This window comes from Lissotriton helveticus, chromosome 6, assembly GCF_964261635.1.
Source record: "Lissotriton helveticus chromosome 6, aLisHel1.1, whole genome shotgun sequence".
Classification (NCBI taxonomy): Eukaryota; Metazoa; Chordata; class Amphibia; order Caudata; family Salamandridae; genus Lissotriton; species Lissotriton helveticus.
In genome coordinates, this window is record NC_136067.1 from 680,106,669 (window position 1) to 680,125,503 (window position 18,835).

Consider the following 18,835-nt stretch of genomic DNA (forward strand, 5'->3'; position numbering starts at 1 on the left):
TTTGGCTGGCGCGGTGCAGGACTGAGTGCAGGTGAAGTAGCAGGCGTGGCAGGTGAAGGCTCCGTGGGTGCGTTTCGGGGTGGCTTGGTAGCAGGCTGGATGTCGGCCGGTGTTGAGTGCGTGGAGGGTGGCGGCGTCGTAGCTCAGTCGGGTTGGCTGGCTCTGGCAGGTTCCAGGGGTTCTGGCGCTGGGCGTGGTCCAGGCGTGGACGGGCGTGGACGAGCTTGCCTTTGGCGCGCCCGCTGTGCGGGGCCGCTGTGCGTACGCGCGGGCCCCGCCATTTATGGCAAAGTGGGAGGGAGGAGCAGCTGAGAGGCAGGAGCGGGGCGGCGAATGGGGAGCGGGAGACAGGAGAAGGGGGTGGGCTGCAGGAGAGCAGCGGTGGGGAGCAGAGGGGGTTGGAATGAGCGGGAAAGCGGAGTGGGGGAGAGCGAGGGGAAGCCTGTGCAAGCCTGGAGAGCGAGGGCAAGCCTGGGCACGCCTGGAGAGCGAGGGCAAGCCTGGAGAGCAGGGACCCTAAGGAGAGGCGGCAGCAAGAGGGCCAAGCAGGCAGCGGCAGCAGAATCCAGGCACACGGGGGCCACGCGGTAGTGGAGTGACCGGGTCAATGGTCACAGCTCACTGCCGCGCGGTCCCCGCCATTTATGGCCAAGTGGGAGGGAGGAGCAGCTGGGAGGCGGGAGCAGGGCGGCGAATGGAGAGCGGGAGACAGGAGAAGGGGACGGGGCCGCAGGAGAACAGCGGCGGGGAGCAGAGGGGTGTTGGAAAGAGCGGGAAAGCGGAGCGGGGGAGAGCGAGGGCAAGCCTGGGCAAGCCTGGAGAGCGAGGGCAAGCCTGGAGATCGAGGGCAAGCCTGGAGAGCAGGGGCCCTAAGGAGAGGCGGCAGCAAGAGGGCCAAGCAGGCAGCGGCAGCAGAATCCGGGCACACGGGGGCCGCGCGGTAGTGGAGTGACCGGGTCAATGGTCACAGCTCACTGCCGCGCGGTCCCCGCCATTTATGGCCAAGTGGGAGGGAGGAGCAGCTGGGAGGCGGGAGCAGGGCGGCGAATGGAGAGCGGGAGACAGGAGAAGGGGACGGGGCCGCAGGAGAACAGCGGCGGGGAGCAGAGGGGTGTTGGAAAGAGCGGGAAAGCGGAGCGGGGGAGAGCGAGGGCAAGCCTGGGCAAGCCTGGAGAGCGAGGGCAAGCCTGGAGAGCGAGGGCAAGCCTGGAGAGCAGGGGCCCTAAGGAGAGGCGGCAGCAAGAGGGCCAAGCAGGCAGTGGCAGCAGAATCCGGGCACACGGGGTCGTGCGGTAGTGGAGTGACCGGGTCAAGGGTCACCCAGAAGCGCTACTCTCTGACCCCCCCTTCTGCACATCTAAAGGAACCTTAATAAATGATCATCTTCTCATCTTCTCCATTAAAAAAAGGGAGGAAAGCCCCCTGCTCGATGCTCTTTATCTCCACATCCAGGAAAACATTGCATAACCTAAGACTATCTGTAGCTCCCTCATCCGCTTTCAAGGCAAAAATAACCATCTTCTTTTATAGCAATGAGATTATCCTCATACAGTCATCAGACCGCAACCTAGATGTATTCAACAAATTCCTCCCCATCATCAAGCATGCATCATCAAATAATGACTCCGACCCATCTCAAGTTCATCCTAGATCTACAAGAAACCTGCAGATGCCCCAAATCCTTTACAAATCATCAAGCTAGCCTCTTGTGAATACCTATGCTAAACGTTGCTAGCAACAACAGACCACTTTGTAAATTACACATGATCTACCATCCACCAGGTGACAACCTCTCATTCATCTTATAAATCACGGAAATCATCACTTCCAACATAGGGCAACACTGCTCCCAGATCTTCCTCTGGAATGACTACTCAATTAACAGCCTAAAAACCTTGTTAGCGGACCTCAACCTGAGCCAAATGTGTGCTAGCCGTACACACAACCTGGGTGCGACCCTGGATCTAATCATTGAGGAGGCAAACTCCATTCAATTTGAATCTATCATCCCATGTGAATAGACTGACCACCACCACTTCACCTTCCTCATCACTGGACACGTAAGGACATATAAACCTCAATTTAAGAAACCCAGGCACTGGAAAAGGAACAGTCACAACATAGACCTTAATGATTTGACATCCCTCAGCAATAATATCTTACCTCCTCCTTTAGCGGACATGTCAGACGTCCATGACCGGACAGACCACTACAGCACCGCCATGATGAGCATGCTTTGCACAGTTGTGCCCTTACAGCTAAAAAGATTGTTCACAAATGACCCCAAACCATGTTACAGTGGGAGTCTAAATGAAGAAAGACGCAATCTGAGACTAGCCTAATTAACATGGAGAGGCTCATTATCCCTAGAACTTGAGCTCGTTGAAGAACACCTACAACAAATGCATTAGAAACTCAAAAGCTAATTTCTTCAAAGTTCACCTAGATAAAGCCAGAAATCACCCCAAAAAATGTTCAAAATTCTCAAACATCAATCCACTCTACATCCTATCCCCTCCACATTATGATGCAATCCGCAGACAAACTGCAATATATTCCCATCCTTCTTCCTTAAAAAGTAAAAAAAAGTAATTAAAGTGATCTTCAAACATCATTTGAGCACCTCCCGATGAAAGTAAGTAAGTATTTATTTGTTGATTAATTAAAATCATTACAAACAAGAATAGATAAAAGCAACCTACATAAACAAACATATACTATGCACAAAGTTATAATCATATTAAAATGGTCATCTAAAATTGCATTAATACAGTCAATTCCATAATAATGTTTAAACGTTTACACACTGATTAAAATACAGATATTAACTAGAGTACAGTATATTAGCAGCAATCACTGTTGTAGCAGCATTTAACTTAAAGTGACAGTGTTAGCAGTAGGAAATACTAGTATAAATACATTTTTTTGCTGTTTTCCATTTGCTAGCTATAGTAAAGTGCAATGTGCATAACTATAGTAAATTATACTAATAGACCCTTCAACTGGCATAATTATTTTTTTACTTTCGATCACGGTAAACAGTTATTTACTTGTTCTTCGTCTTTGAGTTTCTTCTCAGCAATAATAATGAACTTAACAAAGTGGTAAGTAAGTTTTATATTGGCCCCACTCAAACAGGTAATAATAGCTTGCCTGCATGTTCTTATTCCTAGTTCATCAAAAATTGATTTTAGGATCAACTTCCGAGCCTCTGCCAAAGCTGGACATAAGGTTACGATGTGTGTTAGTGTTTCCTCCCTTTGACTACAAAGCCTGCAAATGCTCGATACCCATTGATTTTCCCATTTTGGTATACCATCCTTTGTCGGATATCTTCCCAGCCTTAAATACATAAATTTATTCTTAAGCCTAGGTTTTAAATGATAAGACAAGTAAGATTGAGGTGACAGGCTACCGAAAGAGTTAGCAACTGTCCAGAAATGACTTCTTTTCCTTAATTCCTCCTTGTCCGCTATTGTCGTTAATAATGCGGCCATTTGATTCATTTCTTTTTTAAAAACTATCCTACTCCTCAATTCATCAGCCAAATTAGAGCAGTCAAAATTACTTATGCAGTCATTAAAATACAGCTGCCAATTTTTTGAATATTCCCCTTCTGAGATTTCAAGCCAGCATAACTTTGCCAGTGAACCTTCCTCTGAACGGACTAATGTTAAAAGAGACTTCAAGAATGTAGATTGACGCGCCAGAGATTGGTTTTTCAAACCAAATTCCAGTCTTATGTTTGCTCGACTAATATATTTGGGGATTTTAAAAACAGTTTTATATATTCTAATCTCTACATCTTCAAGCACTTTTGCGTCTTTGCCCCTAAAGATGAATGAGCAATATTCCAAAGATGGCATTAATTTTGCTCGCATCACCTTTATCAGATGGTCGTAATTGGGGCTTAATAGTTTGTCTCTTAATTTTCTAAAAGCAAATGCAAGTGAGCAACCCCTGGCTTCAAGATTGTTAAAATGCTGTCTAAAAATCAAACCATCGTCAAACGTGATTCCAAGGTATTTGTATAATTTCACATTTTCAATTACCATACCGTTAATATTCCATTCTTTAATCCTAGGCTTCCCTTTTCCCATAGTCATTATCTTTGTCTTTTTTATATTAATTGTCAGACCGTTTTGTGTAACATAACCATTAAAAGAGTTAATTAACCTTTTTAATCCTATTTCTGTTTGGCTCATTAAAATCGTATCATCTGCATATTGCATATATTTGATTTCCTGACCATGAATAAAAGGCGAATGCGAATTTATATTTTTAAAATGGGCTGGTAAATCAGCCATAAAAAATTAAAAAGGCAAAGAGCCAAAACACACCACTGTTTTAGTCCCACATTTGTAGCTAAACATTGGGTCATGTGTTTACCATCGCCTATTTTGATTTGCACCCAGGTGTTGGAGTATAACAGTATAATCATTTTTAATAGAGACTCTGGAATACCCCAATTCTGTAGCTTCCTCCAAAGACTATTTCGTGGTACAGAATCGAAAGCGGCTTTTAAATCAATAAAACAAACATATAATCTTTGCTTCCTACTTTTGGCTCTCTCACCTAATAACGTTAATAAAATCAAATTCGTATGGGTTGATTCGCCCCTTCTAAACTCAGTTTGAAATTTAGGAATCAGCTCCTCCTGTGAGGCCCAAGTCTCGAACTCATCCAGCAAGCAACTAGCAAATATTTTTGCCTCTACGTCAGTGAGTGTAATTAAACGGTAATTAGCCGGATTATCCTGCGGGCCACATTTGTAAATCGGCTGTATAATACTCCCGTGCCAGGATAACGGAAGAAGACCTGATTTAAGAATTTCATTAAATAAAAGCATTAATAACTCCGGCTAATTACTCACTTCAGCCTTAAATATTGCATTCGGGATACCGTTTGGACCTGGTGCTCCGTTGGATTTGATCCTTTTTATCGCCTTTTTTACTTTGTTGAGCGACCAGGGTTCCATATCCACTCTACGATGAGGAGGAGAGATGCCGCCCCCACTCCCCCTATCTTTTACTTTATGCATGTCAACTAATCTATTATTACTACATTTATCATTTTCTGAATATTCTGTGTCAATTTTTTCATTCAAAAAACTCACCCAACTCACTTCATCAACATTAGCACTGCTGCCTCTATTATTACCATTCTCAATATCATTAATGATGCTCCAGAATAACCGAAGGTCTTTGGATTTACATGCATGATGGACTTTTGCCCAAGTTGATTCATAATAGGCTTGTTTTGCTATCCATATTTCCTTCTTGTATCTCTGTTTTAACTCTCTAATTTTACATGATATATTGAGACGCGGTAGCCTGTTATTATTCCTGTGAAGTAATCTTATTTCTTTATTAAGTTTTCTTTTTTGATAAACTAAGTTGAAAGAATACCATCCTGGTCTCCTGGGATTTAGTGTTATACCCTTACAGGGCTCGTCTCTAGCAAATTTAGCTACTAATTTATCACACAAATGGGACCAAAGCTCAACCATAGACAGCCCTTCAGCATAAGCAGAGTGCGTATCCTGAATTAAACAGCCAAGAACGCCCAAGATTTTATCCTCAGTTTTTCCATTCCAAATTAACCTTTTAAGATTAAAGGCTGTTGGAGCTTTTATCATAGTCCTAGTTTCTGGCAGATACTCCGGATCAATGTCAAGGAGAATGACTTGTGGATTGTGATCACTTTCGATCCTTGGGACAATCTCGTAATTTTTTACTAAATTATATAATTTCTCAGACAGTATAGTATAGTCTATTACAGAGGAACATTCAGCTTTGTTAAGTGTTGGAATATTATCAGAATCATGCAAAATCTTTAGGTTGTATTTTTTGAACTCATATTCTGTCCATTGAGCTAACCGTTTTAAGTCAAGAGTCTGCCCATTGAAAGGATCAAAGTGCATATTAAAATCACCTGAAATAATAAATACTGAATCCAAATGCTCATAATATAAAGTTTTTACCATTCCCCAAAGCAGGATTATTTGAGAAGATCTAACTTTCTTTTTACAACTTAAATACACATTTAATAAGATAATTGAGTGACTGGCTATTAGTTTAACACACTGGAGCCATTTTACATGGAGGTCAATCTCAAAGTGAGATGCTTTAAGATTTGTCGAAATATATATAGAAAGACCACCACGTGGGCGACCTGAGTTGGCTTCATGTGTTGCATTATTACAGTATTCAATATAGCCGATAAGGGGTTCATTAGACGTCGACCAGGTTTCCTGCAACATTATTATACTGGAAGCTTTCAGGAAATCCATTACCGCTTGGTCTTCGATTAGCGATTTTAAGCCATTGGTGTTCCAGGAACAAAGAGTCAAAGGATTTGAACTACATCAATCCTTCTTTTCAAGGTTTTGCTTAATTAATATTCCTGGGAGCCAACTCCAATCATCTTGGAACTCTGGGACTTTCTTCAATGCTTCACAGGTTCGCAAACCAGATTGGCTACTCCTTATCTTAATGCCGTATGCTAAGTTTAATTCCTTTGATGCGCCTGATGCATTTTTTAAAACTCTAACCTGTTCTATTCTGGCTGTATTTTTATCATCTCGTTTTTGACTAGCCATACATATTTTATTCTCATCACTTTTTTTTTTGCTGCATTATATCAAGGGGCTCATTTGGAATCAACACCATTGGATAACAAGATTCTTGTGGTCTCCAAACTTTAATACCCCATTTCTCAAATACCTCCCGATGATACCTACAAGTAGCCCCAGCCCGCCTCTAATCAAGCAGCCCCCAGACCTACAAAGTCTCTTCCTCAAAAACAATGCATCATTGAAGTCATTCAAAACCATTGATAAAAATGATATTCTTAATATCTCAAAAACATTTTAACTGTCAAACCACTTCTGTGACCTTCTACTAGCTAACATCTTCAATGAGATTAAAACTTCTCTACTACCTCTCTGGACTAAGATAGTGAATGCTTCACTAATTCAAGAGGCTTTACCAGGCTGCCTAAAATCAGGGCGGAAAACCCCAATTCTAAAAAAAACCCTCAGCAGTTCATACAAACCCAGATAAGTTTAGTCCAATCTCCACCACTTCTTCTCTGGGAGAGCTCCTTGAGAAATGCCTCCATATCAAACTATGCAAACACATCACAAAGTTCCACTTCATGAACTAATTCCAATCCGGCTTCCGTCAGGGTTACAGTAAAGAAACAGTCCGTACCCACATTGTCGATGACACGCTTATAATGCTAGATCAAAACAAATCTTGCCCCCTAATCCTCCTAGACCTATCCTCCGTCTTCAATACAGTCAAACATGGCAGCCTCCTTGACTTACTTGAAAGTAGAATGGAATTATCAGGGGTTGTCCTAAATCGGTTTGCCTCAAATAATCAAAGAATCAAGTTTAACCAACCCCTCTCTACTACCACTCCGGTCACTTTAGGAATCCCGCAAGGATCCTGGTCAGCTACTCTCTTTAACCTATTCATGGAGCCTTTAACTGAAATTATGACATTTTCCAACGTACAAAGCACATGTATGCAGATCACACCTAATTATACCTAAAAATATTCTTCCCCGCAGATATTCAATTACTCAACACAACTTTGCTAAAAAAAACAAATTGGCTGACCAAACACCACCTCAAACTCCAATCACTTAAAACCGAATTCCTCCTAATTGCCCCACCAAAACGATTCCACGTCATTGAAGACTGGATGAAACATTTAACAGCCTTTAAGTACCTTCCACACATTATAGATTCCACAAGATCACTGGGAATTACACTTGACAAGAATCTCAGGATGCAGGAACACGCCAGCTCAACCACCAGAAGAGCAAACTTTCAAATGAATATTCTAAGGAAAAAAAAAACTTTCCTCTCCTTCGATGACCTCAAAACAGCAGCACAAGCTTTAGTGATCTCCAGATTAGGCTATGGGAGTGTCACCCTATGTGGTTTGCCGAGATCCAAGTTCGCTCCTATAAGGGCATCCCTCAACTCTGCTGCAAGGCTCATAACTTTATCCAAAAGGAACAACCACATCACTCCAGATCTGAAAGCACTAAACTGGCTCCCTTTTGAGGCAAAGGTACAAATGAAAATTGCATGCAGGATACATAAATCCCTACACGTCACCTTAATGTTGAAACCTCAAACATTTTGGAAAAAGAAGACCTACAAGTCCAACCCTAGGCGTAGGACTACGCTACGCTCGCTGACCGTGTGTAGTTTGCGCAACTACACGCTATGCGAATTGCACGCAGTACAGTGCAAAAACGGGTAGCGTAGCGGGCATTTTATGCTTGCTCATGGTCCTCAACATCAAGTTGGCGACTGCGAGCGAGCAAAATAACATCCCGGCAAGACTTTTTCCTCGTTCGCGATCAGCAACATCAAGTTGCCGACCACGAGCGTGGAATATAAACCTCCCGGCGAGATTCTCAATGCGGGAGGCCAGGTTTCTCATTGAGAGTGGTCGAGTATGCTCGCGACCGCTCGCAATGAGAAACTACCAGTCCGTGTTGAGAAAGCTGCTGCTCGAGTACAAATCTACTCGAGCGGCAGAAAACGACTGCTTGCACTGAGCAAGATGAGGTTTGCAAGGAATGCACAGTGCAAACAACTATGCCCAGGGTTACCTACAACCGAATTTTCTCCAGCTTGGCCCCTAGATTCTGGAACTCCCTGCTCCCTGAAGTCAGACTGAACCCTTCAAGCACATCTTTCAAAAAATAAATTAAACTGTTTTTAATTAACAAAACTATACCCTGAATCCACCTACTCATTTATAGTTATATGGATTTAACACAGTTCGTCAATCAGGGTTTGCACTTGCTGACTACATCCTGGTGTCTAACTCAGTGTCCTTCTCCTGATTTGCAGCAGTACGGTTAGCATTTATGTTTCCTGATTGTATTGTTTTCTACTTACTGTAATATGTGTAAAGCACTCTGATACCCTTCCAGGGTCTAGTTTGCCCTATATAAAACTTTATAAATAAATAAAAAATCCAAATGAATAAGAAATGGACAATCCCACAAGTGAAAATTAGCCCAAATGGACTACGAGCAGTAGTTTGTATTCACAAGACATCACATGTGTTATGTTACTGGTTATAAGTGATACAACAGTTGTATACGGCAATGAAGGAATCATACCCACCACCAAATAAATCTATTACAGCTGAAGACTCCACTTTTGCAGGAGAAGCAGTGGGCACAGGAGATGGGGCTGCAAATGCATCGACTAGAATAAACATAATTTGGGATGAAAATCAATGTGAATATAAGTATTTTGCTTCGATGCCACAATGATTTGCAGTTTGATTATGAAACATAACCACATATCACAATGCTGCAACCAACAAATTAAAAACTAAGAGCAACTAAAAGCAAGTCAGCATTCATCCATAATGAGATGAGCAATTGCGATTCATCACTCCTCTTTTCAATCAATGCAGTGCAGACAGAAGCCTAGATATTCGTACATGGAAGAATTTTTGATGGCAGGATTAGTAAATTGCAGTGGAAGATAAGCACCCAAATATAGAATTCACTATGGCAAGTTTATGCAATGTGTAATGTGTCTCCTAAGTTTCAAACGCTGATAATATGTTTTTCTGGTATGAGTTAAAGCTACTAATTAAAGGTCGGTGTGTTTTCAATCTGCTGCTCACACTGTTGAAATGTGAAGTTCTTCAATGTTACAACCAACATATTATTTGAATCACACTTATGTGACTATGTAAAACGAGCACTCACCAGACAGCAGATCAGCAGTGAGAGAACTCTCGGGTAAAGGAGAAACCCCATGTGAAGCAGATGAAAAAGCATCTTAAAAAAAAAGGCCAAGTCATTGCCAAATAATGTTTCAATCTTTGCAAGACAAAGCAGCAAACTCAAGCCAAACAATCAAAAACATGACAAGGTGCGATTTGTTACCTGAATCTAGTAGATCAATAGGAGGTGCGGCGTCAGACTTGGGAAATGTAGATACTTCTGATACAGAGTCAAATAAATCTACAATAAGATCAATAATGTGTTTGTTATTTGCAGAACGCCTCACCACCTATACTGAGGTTAGAAAATGTACCTGGCGGTCATTGTCACTTCAAAGTTTTCACAACAGACATGCACATGCAATTAAAGAAGACAGTACAATAATTTGACCAGCCAGATATAAAATCACCTAAATGGAAATTATGCAAAATAATTTACCACCAAATATATCTAGAACAGGAGCAGTGGTGGTGGAAGTGGTGGTGGAGGCAGATGTGGTGGTGGTTGTGGTAGTGGCAGTAGCAGTAGTAGCAGTGGTGGCTGCAGCAGGAAGAGGAGGAGGAGGAGGAGAAGGAGTAGTTGCAAGAGCCGGAGAGGCTGTGCTAGTTGTAGGGGTAACTACAGGAACACTGGTCTCAGTTGGCTTCATAGCAAAAAGGTCCAGCTCAGAAGCAGTCTCTGCACTACCTTCAGATGGGGCAAAAGGGTCTTGTAGAAAGGAAAGTAAAGAACATACAGGATCAGTAAGCAGGAAATTAGTAAGACCATTCACAACTATGGCCAAAGTATGTTGTACAAGTACAGAATACAAATGTACTTCCCAAATCTAACATTCATCACACGTCCCTGGATAAGACAATCTAAAATGTTGAGATAAGAATAATAGAATTATGCCACTTTTTCAATTATGCACAAATATTTTCTCAGTAATTTATACACCTCACTCAATCTCTTAACTCCTCAATAATGAGTTTTAAATGGACAAAATGATTGTGAAAGAAAAACAGAATTTGAGTCCGGCCATATTAATTCCTTACTGAGAATTAGTCACCCTTATCATTTTTTAGCTATTCAAAGTCAAGTGAACAAAACGAGGATTACAAAAATGGCAGATATCGTACAAGTACCCACAACTGTGATCATCAATTTAAAGGTGTCTACCGAAGACTACAACAAAGAGAATAAAACAAAACTTCCCAACGTAAAACCCACCATTTCCTGAACATGCATCAAGAGCTGCTGCAACAGGGACGGGGGTAGCTGGTGCTGCTGCCCCTTCGGGTGCTGCAGGGGTTTCACCAGGAGAAGCTGCAAAGGCATCTAGAGTGCAGTTTTTAAAATAACAGAAATTAAAAGATGGGAAAAGAGCAAAAATATAGAAAAAGTATCAAAACAAGTTGATCTTCCTTATACAACATGAGTTACCTTTTGACGTGTTCATTGAACAAAACAAATTCCTCTTTTCATATTTATCATAGCATATTAGTTTTACATTGATTTAATTTGTAAAAAGGAACTGCATCAATGTACAAAGGTAAGTGTTCTCATTGTATAAGGTCAGAGAAGCATGTTTATGTAGTATTACAAATAAACTGCATGGAGCTAACGAAATATTTCACACACCGCATGGCAATTAAATTATGAACTTTTGTTGTCAGTCAAACAGACGGTATGTATGGACTGCTGTGATTCCTTAATACTGCCTTTCGTATATCATGTGCGAAGAATCACCTATGGTTCAAAGTAACTAATTAATCTTATAAATTAGCGATAAAATGCACTTTGTAGCCATATCACAAGACAGGTGAAAACGAAGTAAAAATGTATCATTTTGACTAGTCTAAACACCCGCATTAGAAACAATTCAGGCATTTGAGTTTACCTATTGCAGTGTCTGGTACAATTATACACATAACACAAGATAAAGCAGTTTACATTCACAAATTACTTCAATGCACAATTAGAGTGCAGATCATCAAACTGAACATCCAACTTTTTGAATAATACTAACAATTTGTGATCAGTGCTCGCTATGTGTTTTCCCTAATTCCGTAATAGTAGGCCAGATCACTATCACGCTACTAACCAAATACATTTCCAAAAATCTTCCCCTTGCTGAATACCAATCAGAATCTAGCGCTGTGCTCAGGACAAAGTGAACTACTTTAAAGGTTCTCCATGACATATACCACATAATGGTTGATGAGAAACCGTGCATTCTAGTTTTGAATGAAGTAGCAGAAACATTCAACGCTGCTGATAATCATAAACTGTTTGAATCCATAATGGGCTTCTGCAACCAAATTCTCATTGGTTTGCCACATATCTTTCTCAGTGGAACCAATTAGTCCCCTAAAACTCAATTTCAGCAAAAGGTTTTATAACATTGTCAACTAACCACCAATTGATTTTTTGAGATGCATTACACCAATGTGCCGATGACAGACAATTATATGTAAAGACATCATCCATCAATGACTTTATTAAGCTTAGATCCTGTCTCAGGATTATCCTGTAGCAGATTCCCAATACTTCCCTGTCCCATTAAATACCCTTCCTCCTTAAAAAATAATAATCATCGTGATCATTCCTAAGAGTGAAACAAAAATTCAATACAGCACTCTTGAACAAAATTCACATTTGATGATTCTCCTCCAACTCTCTACTTCTCTGTACAACGACTGATCTTCACTAGAGACACTTCCTCTCACATCAGCATTCTAGCCAACCTGCACATTATAAGACCATATTTCCTACTAAAGACCCGCTCATAGTCTAGAAATGAAAAATGTAATATTTGAACATTGCTGATAGAACTACTCTGGCTTGCAGTCCAGGTTAAAATAAGAATTAAGATCTGATGCCTGACATAAAAAACCTTGCATTTGGGTATACCTTCAAAGACCTTTAACCATCTCTGGAGGACTGAAAGGACTACGGTGAAAGTACACTTCAGCAAGAAGCCCTGAAGTTGAAAACCTTTTGCAAAGAAGAAATTCTTCATGGGTGTTGCTTGCAGTTTAGCAAGATCTCTTCCACTACTACTAGAACCACATCTCTTATTAAAAAATAGTTGATAAACCATCTGTGCTGCTTTAATTTGAATTAATGTGCATTTCACTAAACGTACTTGCTGTTCTCTGCTACAATCTCACCATTTGAACTATCTGCATTATAACAATCAATGAGCTACTTAAGGTGTTGCATTGTGGTATGTGCACCAGCACTTTTATAGCACAGCAGATCCATACAAAAATAAGGTATGATTTAATTGCTACTAAATTACATGCAACTGTGATGTCATATAGACATAGTACTGCATGTGTGATGTGGAAATAATAAATACCAAAAATTGCAAGTCTACTGTTCCAGCTTAGGAGAGTTGCATTGACAAAAAGACATTGAACTTCAGCCCCACACAAACTGAAAAACACTGAAATTCCCCCATGGGAAAGGCACTGATATTCCCCTCCACAGTTCAGGAAAAGAGTTCATGGCCATTACACCACCTGTTAAAGAAACACTTCTGTTCAGCTGAGGGCTGACAGAAATATCATGAATTCAGTGGAAAAAGAGCACTGGTCTTATCAGGCATATGTTTACGCCATTCAAAGCAGCATTTGGATAATAGGATTATCATGGTATTAATTTAAAAAAGATCACCTGAATGGCAACTGTTCGCATCTCTGACAGGAGTCTGCAATTCAAGGATCTATGTAGTGATGCCAAAAGTGTACTAATCTTTCCAGGAAAGGACCACCCATGTAGTGCAATCAGCAACTGCCAACTCAGCTCAAAGAAGCCGTTTGTGAACCAGTGCTATATTACATCTAGCCGATACAGAATTCATGAGCCGGACTCATCCCTGACAGACCCAAATAACCCCCGATCTCAGGAACCTCCACTGGCTCTCCTTTCAGAAAAGATGACAATTCAAGTTGGCACATACCCACAAGGCCCTCCACGACCAAGGATGCATACATCAGCCAGAGCCTGAACTTCCACCAACCCTCCAGACACCTGCGCTCCACCTCCTTAGCCTTTGGCTCACACACTCTGCATCCGACGAAGCAACAGCGGAGGGGGCTCTTTCTCCTAACTCCTATCAAGTATTAGACCCTCCCCCTGTTCTCCCGAACATCATCCTCTCTCCCTGAATTCAGAAAAAGGACTCAAGACCTGGCTCTTCGAATAATCCCAACAAGAACCCAACACCTGAATACCCTCACAGGTGATTTGTCGTGCTCTACAAGTATGAGTTGATGGAGTGATTGACTGACAGACCAGTTGGCTCCATTTCTCTGGAACACAACTTTCTCATTACTAGACTTTACTTGTTATCAGGTGTTTCTGTTCCAATTAATTTAAACCTCAAGTAAACCAATGCTACAAGAATGCACTCATGTACTAACTGAAACCCAGGATCACAAATGACATGTCTGTTGAAGCTAGGGGTTACATCTTCAGCTACTGTTTACCCAGTCTCACACACCCATTTATAGACATGAGGTGAATTGTAATTGTATTTCTGAATTGCATTTAGGCTGCTCTGCTAACATCACTCCTAAATCAGTACACCATGGTTAACCCATCAAAGATGCTAAAATAATGATGTAGGAGTCTCTGTCTGCCACACCAGAAGAAAGCTTGTGTCACCCAACATCAACAGAGCATTAGTGGAATTCTCTAGAAAAGGTTACAGGGTCAGTGTCAGCATCAGTGTAGACAATGCAAAGTTTAGAAAAGTAAGTTCAAATTGGAAATTTGAGTATCCATAACAATATGATAGCCAAAACTAACCAATGATCAACTAAAGACGAGGTACAGTATCTATTCATATTAATTAGAAAAAAACACATAGAACACTGTCCCTAGCAAAAACTTCTCAACGAGGAGGAACTAGACATATGCAAAAGGAAGGCATTAAGGAGACTACACCCAATAAAAAAACAAAAACACAAAATGCATAACTAAGCAGGAGAGCAGAGTGCAGGAATTCCAACAGTAAACTCCCTTGGAATCCCCTTATTGCAGGAACAAAAGCAAATGCTTGGCCATCATTTACTGACGATCAGCTGCCAGGAAATTTTTAATTCAAGTGGTCTAAGACATGAACCGCACAAGGAATTGCTTGTTTCATAAACATTGGCCTGAGCTAGTCAAAGTAACATCTGCAAATCAAATCTAACATTGACAATATTTTAAATATTAGGAAACTATGAGACTTTAGAGTTCTAGCAAGAAGTGTTCACCATTGAAATGTAGAACATGTAATGTAACACTGGATTTCAAAGGGACAGTTTAGAAAACATCCAACTGGGAATGCACATTTACCTATACAAATTAATTTTTGTTTTGGTTTAAAATAAAAAGCAAGAGAACATGAGGAGATCATATGTTTAGTAGGGTGGCAACTTAAGGATCTATTGGACCTGGTCCTCTCCACAGGGTCACCCCCAAACGTTTTGGCTTCACCCCTTCTGTTTTCAGAACCCATTGTTGCTGGCTTTTACACTGCTAAACACTGCTACCCAGATCTAAAGTACTTGTGCTCTCTCCTTTACACAAAGCAAAATTGGCCTATGCCCAATTATGTGAACAGGCTGAAGACACCAAATGGTTAGGCTAAGAAAATGGTAACTTTCTAAAAGTCATTTTTCTAGAATTGGGATTTAAAACCCAAATATACTTTTTAAGAAGTGTTTAAATTACAATTCTTCAGACACAAAACTTGACATTCCTATCTGCTCCCAAACATAAGTTATCAAATGTAAAAAGGTAATAGTGTGATCCTATGTGTGAGGTAGACCTCATAATAGTGAGACGAATCTGTGAGTTTTTCTCTAGCAGGACATATTAAACTTAAAAATATAGGTCACAGTTTTTAAACACAATGCACCCTACCCTATAGGCTGTTCAGGGTATACCTTAGGAGTGACTTGTGTGTATTAAAAAGGAAGTTTTAGGCCTGGCAAATAGCAGTTTCGAAACTCCAAACAGGGGCTTTTTTACAAGCCCCTAACACCACCGGAATGTCACTTTTTTTTAAGCTTTGGTGATATTGCACCATTCCCCATTTAAACAAGGTGGCGCTAAGCCACTTAATGTGGCTTAACGCCACCTTGTAAATATGCCCCTTACCTCTGCAGTCTGCTGCGGCAAAGGGGTGGGCAATGGGCGTTGCTGAGGGCATTCCACCGCAACTCCCATTGTTTTTTGAAGCTGCCCGAGATTTACAAGGCTGGTGCAATGCCAAAAACTAAGGCCAGGTAATACCTGGTCTTAGAATGGCGATACAAGGAGAAATTAATTTGCTCTGTGTGTGCTGCATTCTGCAGCACACATAGAAAGAGTAAATCCGCATTATTGATTGTTAATGTGTAGGAAGGAAAACCTCCTGCACATAAACAATCACCCCAGCAGAGCAGAGACCCTTGCAACATGGCGCAAGGGTGCCTGCACTGGAGCTAGGTAGCTTTTTGAGCAGTAGGGGAAAACGAAGGGGTGCGCCGTATTTTTGTAAATACGGAGCATCCCTGCGTTTTGAAAATGTTGGAGGGAGGCGTTGCCTAATTTGGGAGAACACTGTGCTTCCGCACTTTCTTCTAAATATCCCCCACAGGATGTAATGGCAGGCCTGAGACATGTTTTGAAGGGCAACTTAATTGGGTGGCACAATTGGTGATACAGGTCCACTAGTATCATTTCATTTACAAGCCATGGGACCAGGTAGTGCCATACTACTAGGGACTTACAAGTAAATTAAATATGACATTAGGGTATAAGTCAATTCTACCATGTTTAAAGAGAGCACAAGCACTTTAGCATTCATTAGCAATGGTAATGTGCGCAGCGTCATAAAAGCCAATAAAGGCAGGCTGAATCAGGTGGGTGAAGACAAAATGTTGATGATGACCCTGCAGAAAGGGCTAAGTTCAACGACCCTTTAGCATATATGCAACTCTTCCATATTCATACCAAATACTCATTGCAATAGTAGAAGTTCGACAATAGAAAAACTGAAAACTTTTTATAAGGAATGGTGCAATAGCCACCACAGTCCAGAGCCGAGATTATACTTATTTTCATGAAGTAACATAAAACTTACGTTTTGATCTTCTGAAAGCATTGAACTTTTAAACATTTTACAATGAAAACCTGCAATATCATAAGTATTTGCCTTTCCACATTTCAAAATTAAACTGCTTTGCCGAAGGATATTCTTGCTTTGAATGTTTTATAAATAGAGAAGGATATCTTTTTGGTTTTGTGGACTTTTCTGTGTGAATTTCTATTGGTGCATTCATCAGCAAAGTAAGTCAGTCCAATCTAATCCAACAGTTACATGTACAATACTCAAAACCTTATTAAGGGTTTCCAAGCACTAAACAAACGACTATGGTGGAACAGAATGCAGCATGAAGACCTTTGACTGGAAACTTGATACATATAATTTTTCCAACATGAACAGCAAATATAAACATAGTGGCACAGAATGGTATGCAGAAGAACTATCCCATGCCCTTAAGCCTCTTGGCCTTTGCTGCAATGTTTGCACTGTTGTGTGTCTTGAGTGGAAATAGCTGTAGTTTTGAAAGCGGAAACTGCAGCTTTAAAATTCAGTAAAGCTATTACATAAGGACTTAGAAACTCCAAATACTCCCATGCTGTATTGAGTGATAACGCCACAGGAATGTTTGCTGCTAATCAAGAGGGAACTAGATGCAATGACAGTCATCCGTCGGTCCTCTACAGGTAATATGTTTCCAGAAAGAACACTGTCCCCTTCAAAAACACAAAGTCTATGTAAGCATTATCCTTGCTCCAGGTCCACAGCACCAGTACCTTCAACCATAGCGTCCTGGTGGGACTCATTGGTGGGAGGCGCCGGACATCACACTCAAAGCACTGCCTCTCCAACCCACTGCACTGGACGCATCTTTCGTCTGGCCTGTACTATTGACCATAGTGCCCTGGTGGGGCTCTCTGTCCCAAGGTCCATCTGCAGCACCTCATTGACCCAGACGCTGACAGGGGAGGCTCCAGACATTGCGCTAAAAGTGCTGCCTCTCCCCCCAGCCCAAAAGGCGGTCCCGTTCTGCGCCTGTCAGCACCAGGAAGAGGCAGAGTTGGGCCACCTCCCTTGGTTTTTCATTTGAGACTTCAACTTTTGCTCTGTGCTGTGGTCATGACTTGCTCTTAATCAAGGTACTTTCCACTATTGGCGTCTCCATCAGTCCTTTCCCTCCCCCATCTGTTCAAGCTCTTGCAAGAGGAGAGACTGGGTGGGGCTGTTTCTAGAAGCTCGGGTGAATCTGTTCCCTGCAGGAGTCATTCACATTTGACACTGGACAGAACTTTATTGCCAACCACCAGCCCCCTCATCTCATTTTTGTGTACTCAGGAGTGGGGAGGGAGTGGTTCCTCGTGAGACCTGTTTGTGATGCCTCAGTCCAGGAAATGAGGAAAGTCCAGTGCACGCATAGGCTGCTATGTTTATTAGAAGTCAGGAGTGGATATGTTTGATATAATTGTGGTATATTAACCACCATTTTACGGTTTGTATGCAAGTAATTGCCTCCACTCGTCATGCTTTTAATGGCCAAACGGAAGGCAGTGGAAGGGGGTCTCTGTATCCGATAAAGCGAAAAAGAAGACCTTAACCTTGGCAACTGGTAAATGCGTAATAGACAGGATTGATAACCTCCTGTCAGTATGTGGTGATACCATTAATCCGTACCCCTCTACTAGCAGTAATGCTACCAAACCCATTAAGCGGTGTCCACCAAGCACATAACCCAAATGTTTAGTAAAGCCCAGATGTGTGTTGGAACGCTATCTGGGGAGGGGGGAAAATTCAGCCCTCTCCCACAGGAGTTAGAGAGGCATCTATCTGTATGTAACAAAGAAGTCATTGTGGGCCGAAACCGCTTCTCGATCCTCTGCCCGACATTATTCTAAATGAGGGGTCTGAAAATGAGGTGACTAGCATCTCCACTTTGGAGTATTACTCAATTTTCTATAGCTTGATGGGTATAATTTGGGATCTGAGGTACAA

The 18,835-nt window shown here is 41.5% G+C and overlaps 1 protein-coding gene across 10 annotated transcripts in view; it reads right to left on the bottom strand.

The window, feature by feature from the left end:
* The window catches only part of SNAP91 (synaptosome associated protein 91), a 797,825-nt gene that overhangs the window by 196,024 nt on the left and 582,966 nt on the right, over positions 1 to 18,835 (bottom strand). For 8 of the 10 annotated variants that reach the window (XM_078648151.1, XM_078648145.1, XM_078648146.1 and 5 more), the window contains 5 exons: positions 10,990 to 11,097; positions 10,216 to 10,485; positions 9,940 to 10,017; positions 9,760 to 9,831; positions 9,161 to 9,244 (listed from right to left, as the gene is read on the bottom strand). In XM_078648151.1, the coding sequence (XP_078504277.1) occupies positions 9,161 to 9,244; positions 9,760 to 9,831; positions 9,940 to 10,017; positions 10,216 to 10,485; positions 10,990 to 11,097 (612 nt within the window). The remainder of the gene's footprint in view (positions 1 to 9,160; positions 9,245 to 9,759; positions 9,832 to 9,939; positions 10,018 to 10,215; positions 10,486 to 10,989; positions 11,098 to 18,835) is intronic. The other 2 variants (XM_078648149.1, XM_078648150.1) reach the window with 1 other exon arrangement.